Genomic DNA, 18,349 nt, shown 5'->3' with positions numbered 1-18,349 from the left:
AATTAGCCCACTGATAGTTTGATGTAGAGGCTGTGGAAATATCCACAAGTCTTGGTCTTTAAAATGCATTTGGTTTGACGGCGTTCTGTGCTTCCATTGTGAAGATATGGACCAAAGAATATTCGTGCTCGGTCAAAAAAATGTCATAAAAACGAAAAAGTAAAGGCTGAGAAAGCATTCACAATGTATTTTATACACAAAGGAAGTATTCTCGCAACTCTAAGAGGTTTCGTGGTTTAATTTTTTTTTATTACTGAATCATATTTAAATGTTAAACAACTGAAAAGCATATTGCTGTAGACCAGGATGGCCGAGTGGTTAAGGCGTTGGACTTAAGATCCAATGGACAAATGTCCACGTGGGTTCAATCCCCACTCCTGGTAGTGTTGTAATAAGTTTTAAGTGACAGAACACTTTGATGATTTACACTCTATTTAAATATGAATTTACTAAATTTCAGTTCAGTTCTCTTTACTCCCACTCCCTGGCATAACTGAGCTCTCACTATCGCATACTGAAGGCTTTACATGCATTAGCTGTGATACAGCTCCCAATAAAGACGGAATCAAACAGTTTGTTCTGTCTCTCATGGTGATCCTCTTCTCGATCCAAATGAAATGTTTAATATGATGCGTCGAGAAAAAAAAAGGAGTGAATTTCCGCCTGTAATGATTGATGCCCCATCAAACATTTTGTAACATCCCCGGAAGATTATACAGTAGAATCCTGGTTTGTGGCTTAAATTCAAGGTAAACAAGACCAAGGAAACGAGTTGGAAACTTGATGTCGAACTGGAATTTAAGTACCCGGAATATTTCACTACATTGGGCAATATGTGCCAGAGAGGAGCACTTTAAATCCCTTCGATAGCTCAGTTGGTAGCACGGCTGACTGTATTAGAAACAGTTAGGAATCCTTAAGTTGCTGTTTCAACTACAGCTCGAAGAAAGGTGCTTTTGTGAACTTTAATTAAATAGTTAAAATAGCGAATCTTTTTCACTCAGACGTTGATCAAGAGCTCAATAAACGATGAAGCAGAGGCTGTTGTTCCGAATTCAGCTAACATCTGGTTGTCTTGTTTTGGCAAATGTCTTATCTGTGAATTAAGGGACTATGCTGTCTGATTTGTAATTCAAAAGTAGATACAAATGTCACTGTTTTCAAAGGATAGGTACTTAATTGGCTTTATGATTTGGTATTGATTTTGTATCATTATATTATTACGTTTGTGCTTTCTGTGTTTTTTATCGTATTGTGAACTTATTTTTTAAACAAATGCTTACAAAGGCAAACACAGCACACATCTGTTTATACCAGCGGTGAATTGTACATTTTTATTAAGTACAATCTACTGTATTTTTAGAAATAAATGGCATACTGTGCACGATATGTTGCAGAAACACAACCTGATATTTTCATAATTATTATTTTAATCATTTAACAAGTATGAGGTCCCGGATCCAAATCTTCAGTTCTGATTTTTTTTAAAGTGATATCTTCTCTTCCTCTTGTGGAAATCACAAGATGTGAGCAAATGTTTTTTGTTCTTTTTTTTTCACGTTGCGATTTAAAGAGCCTCAGACGCACAGTCTGATAGTAACCAAACCAGAATGGATTCTGCTGGGAGCCGGACTGAGCTCATTCTCACTCCCTGTGCTGAAAACAGAATTATCTCTTCCCCGAACATCGTCTACAGCTGCTAGATATTGCTCTGTGTCCTACTGCTCCAGCAATTCCTTTGACCAAAGACAGATCACTTGTGTGCTTTTAAACTTCTTGCCACTACAGGCTCTTTGATGGCTCATGCTGATCGTCCTGTGGATCCAAAAGAAAATATTAAAGCTGATACTGATATTTTCGATTGTAATTTGCATCTAGCTACAACGCCCCTGGAAAAGATAATTTATTAGTTGCGTGCAATCGGAATCTTTTACTTTATGTATGGTAGTGGAAATAGTTTTAAAAATGTTTTCTAAAGAAGATTGTATTGCCAGGACCTGCCTTTAGGGCTCACTAGCGATGACGCTGTTGATATAGATGGAGAAGAAATGTAAGATGAATTGATGATCTAAGCTAAAATAGCCCTAACACGCCTGCTGTAACAGTGTTTGTATTCATAGCAAGTAATATTCTTTTTCAAACCCGAACGTTCCTTTTGCATTGTGTTATGTAACCATTAGCGGTTTCGGTAGCTTCTGAAGAGCGCACTTTTCCAAACTGAAGCCTATAAGAACATTATTCAAGATGCACCATGGCCCAGAATCGTGCATCGGGACTAGGATTAACATCAATTGAAAGTACTCCCAAATAAAATATTTGACCGAAAAATTAAAAGAGTAGGCAAGTATTAAAAAAAAAACATAACTTCTTGACTTCCAATCTCTTTCCTGGTTCAGGCCATGTAAAATGACATATTCAGTGGACTCATGCCGAGGTTGTGAGTTTAAGCCTCACCTGCAGCAGCCTGGTTTTCTGTCTTGACAGGTAAACAGTGTTTTTTGTTATTTGCTAAATGGAGAGAGGATTCTGTGTTAATTGTGCTCCTCCTGGGAGAGGTCAAGATGAGACGTTCACGAGGCTGGTGGTAAATATCCTGTCCAGGAATATCGGGGCTGTAGGGGGTCAGATCTATAGATGTAGTAAACACATCAGTGGAGACGGTGTGTCTGCTCTCTGTGAGAGAGCCGGGCGGAAAGAATATTCTGTGGTCTGGGAAGAAGAGTCTCTCGTTGGAAGAGCGGCGCTCCTCACAGGAGAGAATGAAAAAAAATCTTTTTCAGGGATGCTGATTGTTCTCTTTGGGGGAATTAAAAGCACTTGTGGCGAGTGACCTCGTGGCGCAATGGTAGCGCGTCTGACTCCAGATCAGAAGGTTGCGTGTTCAAATCACGTCGAGGTCAGCTGAGGAGTTTGCAGGTGCTGCTGGTGCCGAACCCGGAAATTACACCACGCAGTCGGGTTTTATCTGTACACCACATAGGTAATCTGAACGAAGTAACAGCGCAGTACAAAACACCCAAACAGGAGCTTATGCAGCGAATCATCATGAACACGACAAGAGAAAAGGCACATTGCATATCCGCGAAACATCACGCCCGGCTTTAGAGACAGTGACATCAGAGAATGGAAGCTTCAGACCCCTTTTTTGTTACAGGTTCAAGCAAACCTGAAAGTTAGGGAGTGTTTGGTCTCTTTTGTTTGAAAAAGTGTCTGAAGCCTGTAATTATAATTTGCCCTTTTTTAATTGTGGTTGAAATCCACTCCCATGTACCAAGACCTTACAGTATATTCATGTTTACTTAAATGACTAACGCCATTGGACATTAGTTGGTGTTTTTTTTTTTGTAACGATTTGCTATTTCATGTAGGAAAGAAAGGAACCCAGACCCAACGTTTGCTTTCAGGTGCGGTTCATTTACATAACGGACATCTATTTCTGAGGAGCCTGATTTAAATCACACAACCCCGGTAGAAGTCGAATCGACAATCTAATAAACCGAAATCAGACGCGTTATCCATTAAACCACCAGCCCGTCACGTAAATGAATTGCACCATGGTGAGTTCAGCGCCGCTCCTAGTAATACTCCACCCCCATCTTAAATTTCTACGTGAGAAACGTGTTTTCTACATTTTTATCAGTTTTTAAAAATCATCACTTTTAAGCAGACAAAGCCTTTATGTGTCGCTCTGAATTTCTAATTGATTTAGAATTCCAAGAAAAAAGCGTTTTGTTCCACAACAGCGTGAAATGATCACGTCTTTCACTCTACTTCTCTCTTGTAGTAAAGCAGACCTTGCTGGGTGAGTATTTGTTCTGGTAAATTAGGTCACGGATCATGTTAACTCACTTCTGTTAAACACAACATTTCCTTATGCACGGGAGTGTCTTTGTACAGCTGTTATACAAAGGGCTGGTGGTCAGGGACGCGCTTCGGATTGTTTCGATGTAAACATAATCTCCGCTAAAAGCCCTCTTGAACTTTGCAGGAAATGTGCGTGAAACCATTTTCACGTGTGGAATTTTATCTTCAGCTGGCTGTAGTTAGAATGCCTTATACACCCGTTGTGTATCCTTAGCAAAAATGTTTTAAAATTATAACACAGAGTTGTCGGAGAACTCGACAATCATTATTAAATGAGCACAGTACAAATGTACATTGATATTTTTGTTGTATGTACTTTAATTTTAAAAGATATAAACATAACTGTGCTGATATGGATGTTCATTTGAAGGATTTGAGGAATCTATAAAAGATGTCAGAACAACAAAAGAAACATTTGGGCATCTGCATATTTGTAAAGATTAAAGAGCACCCTAAGTGTGAAGTTTGCACATACGAGAGAAGAAATCAGTTTCAATGCACGTCATTAAACTGATGGTGTGCTTATCAGTCGTGCATTAAACATATATAGCAGAGGATGGCTTTGATCCATTGATCTTTGGGTTATGGACCCAGGACGCTTCTGCTGCACCACTCAGCTATGTTTAACACAACTGCTTTTGCACCTGAGATGAAAAGTTTCAACGGTAAACGCAGACGTCACTGAGCACTTGGTCTTTTGTAGTACAAACCATCACACGCTGCTCTACATGGGCGTCTTCAAGATCGTTGAGAACCAAAGCTTCTGCCTTCCTGGTTACTGATTCTTTCTTCGTTAATTCCCAAATCTTCAATGAGAATCAGTGAAACGAAAACCAAACACATGTACACACTCGCGTCCTAGCATGAAAGAAAAATGATGGAAGCGTTTGAGAAATAACAAGAGTAGTCTGAACAGCTCCAGCCTATCAACTGCTCTACAAAGTGATCGCTATCTCCACACCCAGTTTATAACACTGAAAATGATTCAGGAAGCACAGCAAGGTTCTAAAAACAGCGGTTGAAAAGCATCTAGATACATAAAATGACAATTTCTCAAAAGTAAAATCTTCATCTTTTAAATATTGTCATCCATATATTTTCGTTTTCCTCTTTTTTACATAACACGCTTTCGAGAAATAGAGTGTCTTGTAATGAAGGCTGCATTAGAAAATGTGTATCTAAATTAAAATCGGGTTTATTACTTCTGCGTTTTTCAGCTTTCTTAGCGCTTGGGTCTCGATTCAGATATTGCAATGAAAGCAACAGGGGAGTAAGTTTTCCTTTTCTAAATCAAAGGTGATCTGCTCACAAGGAAGTATAAAAACTTCAGCGTTTACTTTTTGAAGACCGCAAATTGTCGAAACACTGTTGCTTCATAAGCTTATAAGTAACGTTTCTGAGCATGCATTGTATTACTCATGCTGTTATTAATAAAAAAAGCTTAAATTCACATAATGGAATTTGGACGGCTCAAAGTAGTCTATTTTTTGTACAACTTTACTTGCCCGCTGAGTAGAGTTTAAAGCAACTGCAGCAGAAGTAGCAGTAATAGCAACAGCATGGTTAGAGTGTCACAATACACTCTGAAATTATTGCGGCTTCAGATCGTTTTGTTCTTTTGAAGCTACCTACAGGCCCTGAACTGTTGACATTGGCTGTGATCTTCTTTTTTCAGGTTTCATGAAATTCTTCACATATTTGAAATATTCCATTCGGGTTCGCCTAATACACGGTGCAACCCGTACCTGCAGCAGAATGCTGTGGCACATGAAGCCGTTTTGTTTATCGGTTGTAAGGATTGAGGAGCGTACTACAAATCGAGCAAGCGAAAAGAAAATTAAACAGGAGTCACTTTTTGGATTGCTAATCCATTGTACTCTGCTCGTCTAGGTTCAAATCCCATCCTTGTCATGGTTAAGGCCTGAGACGTGTGTGTTTTTTCTAAACGGTGTTTTCATTTGTTTCCTTTTTTACTCCTGTACTAGAGCAGTAATATTTCTAGCGGTGGAAGAACATGGTATCACATGCTGACAGCAGGAACACGTGGCCACAAGCTGCAGTACATTGGTTTGGGAACAGCAATAACTTTCCTGTGGAGACAGGTGCGCCGGTATTAATACAGCGCTTTCGAGCGGAAAGAGTTACAAGAACTGACTTAAACTTACCAGTTATGTTCAATAGCTAAAAACACAAAACCAACCTCTTCAGTGGTTGAATCTAAATAACACAAGCCAATGCTGCCATCAAGGGAAAAAAAATCCTGAGTTATGTAGTTTGAGACTACATATCTGACTTTCAGTTTGAAGCGGTACAATGGATTCTAGGTCACATTCGTTCTTGATTCAGGATATATATGAGTGTGCTAATGGTTAGAACTGTGTTTACATGAGGTACAAACGGTAACATTTTCATTGCGAGAAGAAAGTCAGTCCGTGCGCATTTCTCAGCATGCACGTTGTCAGGAAAACTAAACCCACAGTGCCAGCAAACCTTTCGATAGCCTGTAGGTACTGCCATTGCAAATGTAACAGGTTGTTCATACACACAAATGACATCGTTGCTATCTCGTAATTAGGAGATAATTTGGTATTTATTAATTAAGATTTTTTTCCTGGGTGGCAAAAATGCGCTTCCGCAATAAATCATAGACTCTGCTTTCAAAATAGCTGCACCAGGCACTTGGACACAGATAAACACAGGGATTTAAAATTCAGGAATATGAATGGTCAACTGCTTACAGTTGGGTTTTTACGTTTTCTTATTTAGCGATTTGTGTATCAATCTTTTAACAATTCATTAAAATGCTAACAACATGTAAAATAAAAACAACAGCACCGTTAAATGAAGGGGAGACAGGTAGTTTTTTTTTTACAATCAGATTCCAATCTCTAATGCTGTGTGTGAGAGCTTAGGTAACTTTCCTTTTCTCACATTTTCTGACGACTATTCCAAAGGGGCACCCTGTCAACTCCTAATACTTTGTATGTTTGATTATTGTCGTTTTATTTAGAAAAAGTTCAATATTGATCATAACTTTAGAAAATTATGATCACGAATAAAAAAAGGGGCTAAAGATGTGAGTTGCTCTTAAATCAGAGCCGGGTGACACGGGCTTCTGTTCTGATATGGTTGTACGAGAAGCAGGAGGAATCGCTTCTCTCCTATGGAGCATGAGCTGAATCAGGAGGGAGACATTTTGTATGCTCGTGCATATGTTAACGCATGACCTACATCGTAAAACTAAATTAAAAACTAACATTAAGTTGTCAAAGACATTCATTTATATACAAACAAGAGACAGACATAGCAATGGTTCTACATTAACTTGTCCTGCACTGACCAGACTAATTGAAATGTATGAAAGCCCGTTTCTGCCAGGGAGTTAAAAAAACGCGCTATGGTATCGCAGAATTCCGACTAAGTAACTCAAAATTGCGACTTGGTAACTCAGAACTCCGACTTTATATCTAAAATGTTCTTTAGCTCAGCTAGCAAGGCCTGGATTCAAGCCAATACAGTGAGGCACGAAGTAGGGTGGGAGCGGCGAGGGCACAAGCCCTAGAACCCGAGTCCGTTACAATAACAAAAGGACAGACAATGAAATATGGGCTATTTCGAAGTCGCAAATGTGAGATATAAAGTCAAAATTCTGAGTTTTTAGGTCGCAATTCTGAGATTCTAAGTCACAATTCTGAGATACCATAGTGCGTTTTTTTTACTCCCTGGCGGAAACGGGCTTCCATTGGTTCTCAGTGCTGCGAAGCAAAAGCAATCTCTGAGAAATCAGACAAATTATTATCAGAACATGTCAAAAGCTGATCAGTATTTCTTTACTGGGAAGCAAAGAACTGCTTGTATTACACATTTTAATATGACATGCAACTACACATGAAAATTAGTAAAAATATTATTGTAAAATTACGTGTTGATAGAACAGCCCCCTCGATAAAAGAAAGTGTGGACGGACGTGTCGCATGTTCCGTAATCTGTCTGACAGCGAGTTTAACACTGTCCTTGGAAATTAGAAACGAATTGAACAATAAATTAATCTGAGCAAATTTTACAAGTGTGGGTGATTTCATTCTGTCGAAATTACGTGGAACTCCTTCGCTGGGGTCAGATACACACGGGAAAGTGTTCAGGCGGCTTCACGGAGACCCGCCTCAGACTGGAAGCAGGTTCTAATTAGACGCTGAGAACAATTCGGGTCTCTGTGTGTAATTGATTGTGTTGATTGAGCGGTAGTGCGACCATGTGTGTGGTAGCATAGTCCTGCTAGTATAAAAACCTAGTCACCGCGTTCACACTTTATGCTCTCTTGCTTCAACACAGTTTGGTGGTTTATGTGTCTTACTTCTGTAGCAGTTTAGCGGGACGTCAATTTGGCAATGCGCTCGTTTCTCTTTGTGCTGTGCCTGTGCGCAGGGGCCGGACTCCCCGCACTGATTTCCGCCGGGCCGGCTGGCTGGGACTCTCGGGAATTAGCGCTCCAGGCCGACCTCCCGGCTCCTGAAGACTCAGCCCAGTCGGAGGATTTGAACCTGGCAGATGCGCCCTCCGAAGACCTGTCTGCAAGCGAGAACGACTCGCAGTCCTTGGCTCCCGACTTTCGCCGCCTTCCCGTGTCCAGAGACGCGTACTCGCCCTACTTCGACAAGGAGAAGATGAAGCCCGAAGCCGGCAGCCGCCCCTTACCCGCCTACATCAAGAGCGTCCTGTTTCCTCCCCAGCGAGGGCGGCAGCCGGCTCGCCCGGCCATCGGGGGCACCTGAGGAGTGGCTGTGTGGTGCGACTCCAGCAGGCTGTACGTGAGGGTCAGTCGGCTCCTGTTCGGCTTCAGCTGTCGGCCATCGGAGGTGACCTTGGGCAACTGCAGCGTCAGCCGAACCACACGCCGTTACTTCTACTTCATCTACGGGCTTCACGAGTGCGGCACCGAGCGATCGGTAAGCGGCTCTTCATCTACAGGCAGTGTATCGATGTGAGCTGTAGGGCCAGTATCGGGGTTGCCTTTCCTGGGAATATCCCTTCCTCTGTGACTTTGCAGGTTGTCCAGGGCCGCCTGGTGTACTCCAACACTCTCCGCTATGCCCCGCCCTCCTCCAGTGCACCTGTGCATCGCTTCATTCCCTTCTCTGTGCCTGTCAAGTGCTCCTACAACAGGTAGGCAGGGCTCTGCTGCTGCTGAGAAGCCGCTGGGAAAGTGTCCAGAAGCCCCTCATCCCCTCTGTCCTGCAGGTTCCCCTACTCTTTCAAGGTTGGCTATGTCCCCACGTGGGCCTGGAGAAGGACCTTCAAGGACCTGAAGAACAAGCACAGCTTTGTCCTGCTCACCACCAACTGTAAGCTCCTTGAGCGAGTGGCTCCACCTGCCTGCAGGGGGTGCTGTGTGCAGGTGTAATGCTGCCTCTCTCTCCAGCCCACTGGGTCCGGCTCTCTCCCAAGGATGAGTACTTCCTGGGTCAGCCCATGTACTTCCAGGCCACTGCCTACTTTGCCACAGCGGAGCAGAGGCTGTACATCCACTCGTGTTACGTAACTGAGAAACCAGACCAGCACTCCCAGCCCCGTTTCCCCGTGATCGACAACTTGGAGTACGGCCCCTTCTGGGAGGGGAGGTGGGCAGGAGCCCTGAGAGCCTGCAGGGGTTCATCCTTGTCCTTGTCCCCAGGTGCATGGTGGACAGCAAGGCAGATGGCTGCCTGTCCAGGTTTGTCCCCTCCAAGCAGAAGGATGTGCTCCGCTTCACAATTGATGCCTTCCTCTTCCAGAAGAAGCTGTCCAGGAAGGTACTGCTCTCAAAGGCTGCTCAGCCTTCTTGCTCTACTGATCCATGGTCTGCTTTTCCATCCATGATCTAGATGTGAACCAGACTGTGGCAGCTGTAGTTCCTAGAGCTGCCAGCTTGCCTTCACTGATGGCAGAAGGTCCTTCTCTGTCCCTCTATTGGCCTTGATCCCTTAATGCTGTGACCTTCCCTCTTGCAGCATGAAGTGACTGAGCTGTACATGCACTGTGTCATGGCTGTGGCTCCTGCTAAAGCAACACCAGGGACCAAGTCCTGCACCTACAACAGGGAGGCTAAGAGGTACTTCTGCAAGGAGCCTGCTGAGGGTGCTCTGGGACATGCCAGGTTTAGGCCTCACCTGTAAACCTTTCCTCCAGGTGGGAGGAGCTGTATGGTGACCATGAGGTCTGTGCCTGCTGTGATTCCAGGTGTGCTGGCAGTCGGAATGAAGGTGGGTCTGGTTCTCTATCCCTTGTGGATGCATCTCTGCCCAGGAGACAACCATGCTTGGACAACTGAGGAATGATCCCATGCTGGACAAAGGGACTGTTTAGATGAGTAGCATCACTGTGGGACTCTGGGTATAGCGGATCCCTCACTCCTGGGTGTTGCTTGTCCACAGGTACCAGGAGCCTGGTGACCAGCAGTCGGGTGGCTGTGGCACCAGTAGAAGCTCCTCTGGATGTGGGAGCTGACTGGACTGAGGATGAGGAGGGAGACCCTCAGAGCTCCAGTGAGGATGCTGAGAGCACCAGTGAGGATGTGGAGGGAGCAGAGGACTTTGGAGATGTTGGCCAGTGGACAGGTAGGGTCTGGCAGGAGGAGCTCCTGTAGGGGTGGGTGTCCTGCAGTTCAGCTGGATTGTTCTCCTTCTTCCTCCCCAGGTGCCTGAATGAAGGCTCCAGCCTGGCCCTTGTGACTCTCCTGCCTCCACTTGCCTTGTAATGGCAACATCTCAAACCTGTGAAAGACCCTTCTGCCTGCCCTCGTTTCTTTATGGTTTATAGGTTTGAATGGGGTGGAGGAATTCAAGGGAAGTGAGACCCATTAATCAATGGAAGTATTTGTGGGGGTTCCCCTTTTAAGAATGCTTCCCGTATTGCTGCCAATGAGGACTGAAAATGTCTGGAGTAATAAAGTGTTGTAGTTGGGTAAGATGGCCGCACTATTCCTTGGGCAGGGTAGTGTGACTTTTTTTTTTTTACTTGGGGAGAGACAGAGGTGTTCAATATACTGGAAATCCTCCTGTTTCCGAGAGGGGTAGTGCTTATGGAGTGTGAGTTGCTACTGTAGTGCCCAGTAAGAGTGAGATCTGGTTTCCTATTCTAGGCTGCACAAACTGACTAAAAGAAACACAAGGAAGGGATTGTCAACAGGGGCTTGGTATAAAGTAGGCCTTCCCTTCCTTAGCAAAGGAACAATACTGGTGCACAAACATCAGTGAATAATGGTGTAGTTAGAATCTCGGAGGTCTTATCTTATGGGTGTTGGTTTCACAGTAGTGGTATTGGACAGTCATGAGAAGTATTAGGATTGAGACTGGAGATCCCAGTACTTGACTAGGAAGACGGGTGTTTACAACCACCTCTACCAGCAGCACAGACTGTGTAGATTGAGACTGAATGCTTACTACACAAAGCCTCTCCCCTGTTTCAGTGTCCCAGTCATGAATAACAAGTGAATCCTAGTCTTCCTTTGTGACTACCTATAACTTGCACAAATCCTGCTGGCCCACTAACAGTTAATCTTTAGCCCTACTGCACTGACCTATTAAAGCTTCAAGGATTTAGGATAAACTATTTTATATAATGGTTCCAAAGGTGGCTTCTCAAAGCACTTGTCTTAATTACAATAAGAATACACAGGATAAAACAATTCCAATAGACAGAGGAGACCATGGATGGTGGTACTAAGGAAAGTAGAAGCAGGGGGGTAAAGAATGGAACCGGTTCAGTAAAGGCTCTTCTACAGACCAAGGTGTTGAGTCTGAAGTTGAAGGAGTTTAGGGAAGGTGACTCTGCTATCCTTGGGCAGAGCGTGGGGGCATAACAGGAGAAGGCCCTGTCACCCATACAGTGTAGACGGGCTTGGGGGACAGTTAGGAGACCAGAATTAGAAGAGCGAAGGTTATGAAGTGGGGAGTAGGGTGATAATAGATTAAACTGCAACTGAAATGTGAAGGCACGTTCTACAGTTTATGCAAGCAAGGGTAATGTTAGGCTTTTATGGGACGGGGGTAATGGCAGCACTTTTGAGGACCGTTGGTACAACAGCAGTGCTCAAGGATTCATTTTTAATATTGAGGACAATGGGTTATATACCCATCGTTCTTACCAAAGGCTCAGAGACCTTTTGCTATATAAAAAGACTTCTTTCCACCACTAATTTATTCAGGTTTGGTTCATTTGGGTTTTATCAGTTAAACATTTAATATTGTATGTCAGTTTGTTGATGCCTGTATATCATAGTGATCTGCACACACACCTTTGACTGAATATGGGCTGCCAAACCTCTCCACCAAACTTATGTATCACGGTAGGTACACAAGAAGTTTATTTGTACTAACAGAGTTGTTGGTGCCAGTAGTCAGATTGGGTCAATTGCAAGGTAAGAACAGCATCACATTAACTGGAGATGATCCAAAGATTAGCATGCAGCTCTGTACACCAGATTAATACCGATTTGCAACTCGCTCGTCTGCTGACTTTAGTCCCCTGCTCAGTAATCACAATGTTCCCAATTGCAATGAGCCCAAGGAAACAGCTGCTGCTCTCTAGAGGACACTACAGGACAGGACTAAGTACAATTCCTGCAATAGACTAAGCAGTTTAGTGCCAAACTGATGGAACACTGAATGCTATGGGACAGTTCCGAATGTAGTAACAGCTTAATACTGAAATAATATCGTAAACACCTCGTGATCTTAAGAATCTGTCGCTGTTAAAAAGTATTATACTAATAAGCTAAAATTGTACTGCAGCCACAACACAGTGGACTTGCAGCTCCTGTCCTGATCATACAGAAAGATGTCATCACTATAACACCTGTTAACAAACATAGCACCTGCAGTCTGTGAAAGAGAGCTCTGAGGTAAATATTCCTTGCAGGGAAGTGAACTGAAAAACAGGCAAATACATCACTCACATGAAGAGCAACGACTGTCGCTAAAGAAAGTGAGCGAGGGTACACCTATAGTAGTTCATCCACAGAAATTCAAACGTAAATTTGTGACGCACCAGAGTACCACAAAGCTAGAAGCGTGCCTTCAACTGGAGTATTGTAGCACGACTATGTATAAGTAATATTAACTTATTCCAGGCGTTCATCTGGTTTAAGAATACGAATTGATGCCTTCAAATAGACCATTAACAGTCCTGTGATGTAGAATTAAGAAAATGGGGAATTATCTGATCCCGTTCTCAGTCCAGTAGTTTATGGACAGGCGCTCTCAGCGGACTGTGTGCAGGAGTGATGGGTGATGTGGAATTCTATGGGCTCAGTGGGACTCTGGGAGTCAACTCAGGGCTCTGCTGTAGATTCCTGTAGAACCGGTGTGAAATGATAATGTATCGTTGGCTGGTATTGTTAATGTAAAGTTTACTGGTACGTTTCGGCCAAAACATATTTTATTTCTTCTTTTTTTCAGCATGGAATAAACCTATTACTTGTTCCTTTGCAGCCTACGCATGCTGACGCAGCTATCCACCTGAACTACAAATTGTATGTTGGCCGTTCCGTTACACCATATTGATGAATCGTACAAGATCATAGGATCTATAAGCCTGAAGACTTGTCTTGTACAGTGACCTGATAAAAATCAAATTAATTACACTAATTTTTATGGAATCCCATTTCCGGTAGTGAGGCTTCCATAGTAAACGGATGGAATAGTGGACGGTGGGCTTTTAAATTCTTTTTTTATTTAAACACCAGAAATACAAAAACAAAGACAGAATATGAAATAAGATACAGAAATAGACACTTCACATCCAGAAGAATTCACAATTATAAAAGCTGAAACTTATAATTTTTAAATATTTCCATTGTATGTCCTTTTTTACTTAAAAAAGAAACTCTTCTTTAGCTCAGCTGGCAAGGCCTGGGTTCGAGCCAATACAGTGAGGCACGAAGTAGGGTGGGAGCGGGGAAGGCACAAGCCCTGGAACCCGAATCCGTTACAATAACAAAAGGACAGACAATGAAATATAGGTTATTTCGAAGTCCCAAATGTGAGATATAAAGTCGCAATTACGAGATATAAAGTCGGAATTCTGAGTTTTTAAGTCGCAATTCTCAGTTACTAAGTCGGAATTCTGAGATACCTTAGCGCGTTTTTATTTTTACTCCCTGGCGGAAACGGGCTTCCATAGAAATGGTCAGATTCAGAGCCATTGCAGTTCGTGCTAATTAGAACAACGCCAGTACTGAACCCTCAGCACCGTACTAATTACTGAGCACAAGTTCAGCTGCTCGCCAGCTTTGTTACGCACAGTTTTGCATTGCTATTGAGCTCAGAGCAGGAGTTGATCTTCAGACAGTACCGTGTTAAAAAAGCAACATGAGCCAGGCAGGAGTCAAACCTACAATCTTCTGTTTCGAAGTCAGATGCGTTATACATTACGTCACTGGCCCTAATCTTACGGTGCTCAACTGCACCATAGTGACCTCAGCGCCACTACTAGTAATACATCACCCCCGCCCAAAAGTGCTTCGTAAAAAAAAACGTTTTCTATACTTGTCTGTTTAAAAATATTATATCTTTAAAAAAGAGAAAGGGTTTGTGTGTCGCTCTAAAGTTTCGATTCATTTCGAATGCAAAGAAAAAACATTTTCTTCCAAGAAATCATAAATTTGTCTCATCCTCCATACTATAATTCTCTCTTGTAGTAGTAAAGCATTTTGAGTCAAACCGAACAATATATTAAAGGAACAAGTAATAGGTTTATTCCATGCTGAAAAGAGAAGAGAGAAAACACAACGTTTCAGCTGTGAAACATTCTTCAGGTTTGTTTTCTCTCTACTCTTTTCAGCATGGAATAAACCTACAGTATTACTTGTTCCTTTGCAGATATGCATGCTGACGTAGCTACCCACCTGAATATATTTAACGTTTTATCTATACGATTAACATAATGTTCTCCTGAATAACTACAGTAAATGGCAAAGCCTTAGAGCCACAGAGAAAAACAAATTGCATTTAAAGTAATTTTAAAGGCTCGAGATAACATTGCACTATAAACGCAAATGTTTGTCTTCTTTGTGGCGCTTACTTTTTGTTGCTTTAGCAAATTTCATGCAGTTTATTTCTGACACAAGACATAACAAGCTTGTGTATTTACGACAAAAAAGCAGGGCAACAGTTTATATCGGCCTTGAAATTGAAATTGTTAAAAAAGTGAGTTAAATGCAGATATAGTAAATATATGTTCTCATATAATGGTGTGTTTTTTTGTCTAAAAATCCTTCATGAATGGTTTAACAGACACTTTGCATAATAAAAAAAATATATTTACAAATTTTAACTTTTTATATAGTAAAGTTTTGTTGTGAACATGAGCCCTGTTTATCGATATCACCAACACAGTTCTGGATTTTATTCTGCCTTCCTATGGACATATGAATTTTCTTTCACACAACCGCTCGCATGTGTGGTAGCTTATTAGCACCAGGGAGAAAAATAATATTGTTGGCTTTTAAATGAGAAACCATTTGCATTTATACAAAATCACAATGCATTGTCCCAGACATTGGGACATCCTCTGTTTAAACACCTGTCGTTTTCTCTAATATTGGCTCCTGTGCTTCAGTCCATTTGAGAGAGAAGACACTGAAAAAGTCGTGTGAAAGTGGATTTTGCACCTGCGCCAGTGCTGTAGTGGTATCATACAGACACCCATACAAATCCATCACACGTTGGAAGCTCTGGAAGGCAACGTAAAATATTGCTCTGTCTGTTGGTGGATTAGGTATGCATGCTACATTTCAACGTAAAATGCAATGTAAAAAGATCAAATTTGATTCAAAATCGATTAATGTAAAAACCGATAAAGCTCATGTTTTTTATCTAGTTTTATCTATATCTATATCTAGTTTTTCAAAGGTCTTAAAAAAATGTTTATCGCGATTGTGAAAGTTAGAGAAGGTGTACCAGCGCGTGCCTTCATATCGCCAGCTTCAGTCTCGCCTGTAGCTGCGAGAAGGTTAAAAGCGCACAAGTGATCTGTCTTTCGTCAAAATAATTGCTGGAGCAGCAGGACGTAGAGTACCATCCAGCAGCTGTAGATGGTGCTCGGGTAAGAGCTAATTCTTCAGCACAGGGAGCAAGAATGAGCTCAGTCCGGCTCCCAGCAGAATCCATTCTGGTTTGGTTGCTGTCAGACTGTGCATCTGAGGCTTTTTGGATCGCAACGTGAAAAAAAAGAACAAAAAACAATTGCTCACATCGTGTTACTTCCACCAGAGGAAGGGAAAATATCACTTAAAAAAAATCAGAACTGAATATTTGGATCCGGTGCCTCATACTTATCAAATTATTAAAATAATAATTATCTATCAGATTGTGTTTCTGCAACATTTTGTGCACAGTATGCCGTATTCAACAATAAAACAACAGTCACAACGAGGCGTTTACACCCAGTCTGGGGTATTTTCCCCTTTTATATTTTTGCCACTTTATATCGAACCTGTTATACTCCCAGAACTGCGCAGTAGCTTCTACTTAATACAAATATACAATTCACCGCTGGTATAAACAGATGTGTGCCATGTATGCCTTTGTAAACATTTGTTTCAAAAATAAGTTCACAATATGTTAAAAACACAAAAAGCACAAACTTAATAATAAACGATACAAAATCAAAACCAAATCATAAAGCCAATTAAGTACCTATCCTTCGAAAACAGAGAACACCTTTATATCTACAATAAAAAAGTGACATTTGTATCTACTTTTGAATTACTGTACAAAGCAGACAGAGTATTCCCTGAATTCAAAGATCAGATCTTGGCCAAAACAAGACAATCAGACTTGAGCTGAATTCAGAACAAGAGCCTCTGCTTCGTCGTTTATTGAGCTTTTGATCAAAGTCTGAGTGAAAAAGGATCAGCTATTTTAACTGTTTGAATGAAATACACAAAGGGCACCTTCCTTCGAACCGGAGTCAAACCAGCGACCTAAGGATTCCCTCTTGTTTCCACTACAGTCTTCCACTCTACCAACTGAGCTATCAACAGATGTCAGGAGCTGCTCTCTGGCACATACTGCCCAATGTAGTGAAATGTTCCGGATGATTTAAATCCCAGATCGACATCGTTTCCAACTCGTTTCCTTAGTCTTGTTTACCTTGAATTTAAGCCACAAACCAGGATTCTACTGTATAAACTTCTGGAGATATTACAAAATGTTTGATGGAGCATCAATCATTCCAGGCGGAAATTGACTCCTTTCTTTCTCGAGGGATCATATTAAACATTTCATTTGGATCGAGAAGAGGATCACCATGAGACACAAAACAAACAGTTTCATTCTGTCTTTATTAGAATCTGTATCAACGCTAATGTTAGCTAATGTAAAGCCTTTAGTATGCGAGAGTGAGAGTTCAGTTATGCCAGGGAGTGTGAGAAAAGAGAACTGAAATTTAGTAAATTAATATTTAAATAGAGTGTAAATCTTCAAAGTGTCACTGCAAAATTATTACAGGGGTCTACCAGCTGCCGGACGTACTTGTTTTGGGACTATTTCCAATAAGTACCGCATTAGTAGTTGTGTGTCCTTACTGGTATCTTTTAAACATTCGGTTAGATACAAACGGGACAGAGACACAGTAATAATCCGATTTTAACGTGTCCTGCATTTTAACTTACTGAACAGGTAAATTGAAATGTTCTGATTCAGAGCCCCTGCAGTTCGTGCTAATTAGAACCACAACAACACTCCTGAGTCCTGAGCACCACACTGAGCAAAGGTTCAGCTGAACTCTGACTTTGTTCAGCACGACTTGTTGTTGCAGTTGAGCTCAGAGCTGGAGATGATCTCCATATTCTACCACACTAACTAGTCCTAAACGTAGTACACAGTACACACTTTTTAAAAACAATTTAAAATATTACACAAAGGCTGTAAAGCACACTCTAAATCAATCCGAACATTTGATTTCTGCGATCCCTTTAGGCAACATTAGGCAATGTGGTGCTTCTCCAGCAAAGCATTTCTCAGTTTTGTGAACTACTGGTGCTTTTAACACACCAACTTACGTACCTCGTCAGGATGGCTGAGTGGTCTAAGGCATCAGACTCATGGACTCCTGTCTTTCCATTGCTTGGGTGGTCTGGTCTCTAAATAGAGGTGTGGGTTCAAATCCCACTCTTGACAGCTTTTCCCTCTCTTGCATTTTTCCTGTCTTCTTGTGCTCGCTGACAACGACAGAAAGAAGAAAACGGAGAAACCGGCTTGCGGGCACATAATGGGCAGGGAAATGCTTCGTGAACACTTCAATGTGATTAGCAGAAAGTCAAATAGGCTTCGATTTCTCCCTTAAGAACTGTTTGGGGTGCCTGTAATCGAGTAAAGATTTACGGTCAAGGTATGCATTCAAAGGTGAAAGACCGAAATATAAATCCAGAAGAAGATGTATTAAAACCTATTGTTTTCCTTGCGGTTTCCCCTGTATTTCATTAAATGTGGCATTGTGAAATCAG

The 18,349-nt window shown here is 41.9% G+C and overlaps 2 protein-coding genes and 2 non-coding genes across 4 annotated transcripts in view; all 4 read left to right on the top strand.

Annotated features, from left to right (window-relative positions):
* The first annotated feature begins 300 nt into the window (after nucleotides 1-300).
* On the top strand, nucleotides 301-383 carry trnal-uaa (transfer RNA leucine (anticodon UAA)). Its single transcript has one exon. It is a non-coding gene; the product is annotated as a tRNA-Leu (tRNA).
* Nucleotides 384-2,828: 2,445 nt separating this feature from the next.
* trnaw-cca (transfer RNA tryptophan (anticodon CCA)) lies at nucleotides 2,829-2,900 on the top strand. Its single transcript has one exon. It is a non-coding gene; the product is annotated as a tRNA-Trp (tRNA).
* A 5,258-nt stretch (nucleotides 2,901-8,158) lies between these two features.
* On the top strand, nucleotides 8,159-9,023 carry LOC148664497 (uncharacterized). The gene is made up of 2 exons (XM_088633062.1): nucleotides 8,159-8,810; nucleotides 8,912-9,023. Exon 1 carries the CDS (start codon nucleotides 8,253-8,255, stop codon nucleotides 8,634-8,636), a length of 384 nt encoding a protein of 127 aa, XP_088489188.1. The 5' UTR covers nucleotides 8,159-8,252; the 3' UTR covers nucleotides 8,637-8,810; nucleotides 8,912-9,023.
* Nucleotides 9,024-9,130: 107 nt separating this feature from the next.
* The window catches only part of LOC148664493 (zona pellucida sperm-binding protein 3-like), a 28,611-nt gene continuing 19,392 nt past the window's right edge, over nucleotides 9,131-18,349 (top strand). Inside the window, exons 1-5 of the mRNA XM_088630911.1 lie at nucleotides 9,131-9,206; nucleotides 9,284-9,458; nucleotides 9,536-9,653; nucleotides 9,852-9,952; nucleotides 10,030-10,103. Of these exons, the coding sequence (XP_088487037.1) occupies nucleotides 9,334-9,458; nucleotides 9,536-9,653; nucleotides 9,852-9,952; nucleotides 10,030-10,103 (418 nt within the window). The 5' untranslated portion in view covers nucleotides 9,131-9,206; nucleotides 9,284-9,333. The remainder of the gene's footprint in view (nucleotides 9,207-9,283; nucleotides 9,459-9,535; nucleotides 9,654-9,851; nucleotides 9,953-10,029; nucleotides 10,104-18,349) is intronic.

This window comes from Lepisosteus platostomus, chromosome 5, assembly GCF_059453375.1.
Source record: "Lepisosteus platostomus isolate fLepPlt1 chromosome 5, fLepPlt1.hap1, whole genome shotgun sequence".
Taxonomy (NCBI): domain Eukaryota; kingdom Metazoa; phylum Chordata; class Actinopteri; order Semionotiformes; family Lepisosteidae; genus Lepisosteus; species Lepisosteus platostomus.
The sequence above is the reverse complement of the archived record's forward strand: the minus strand, read 5'-3'. Positions and strand labels throughout refer to the sequence as shown.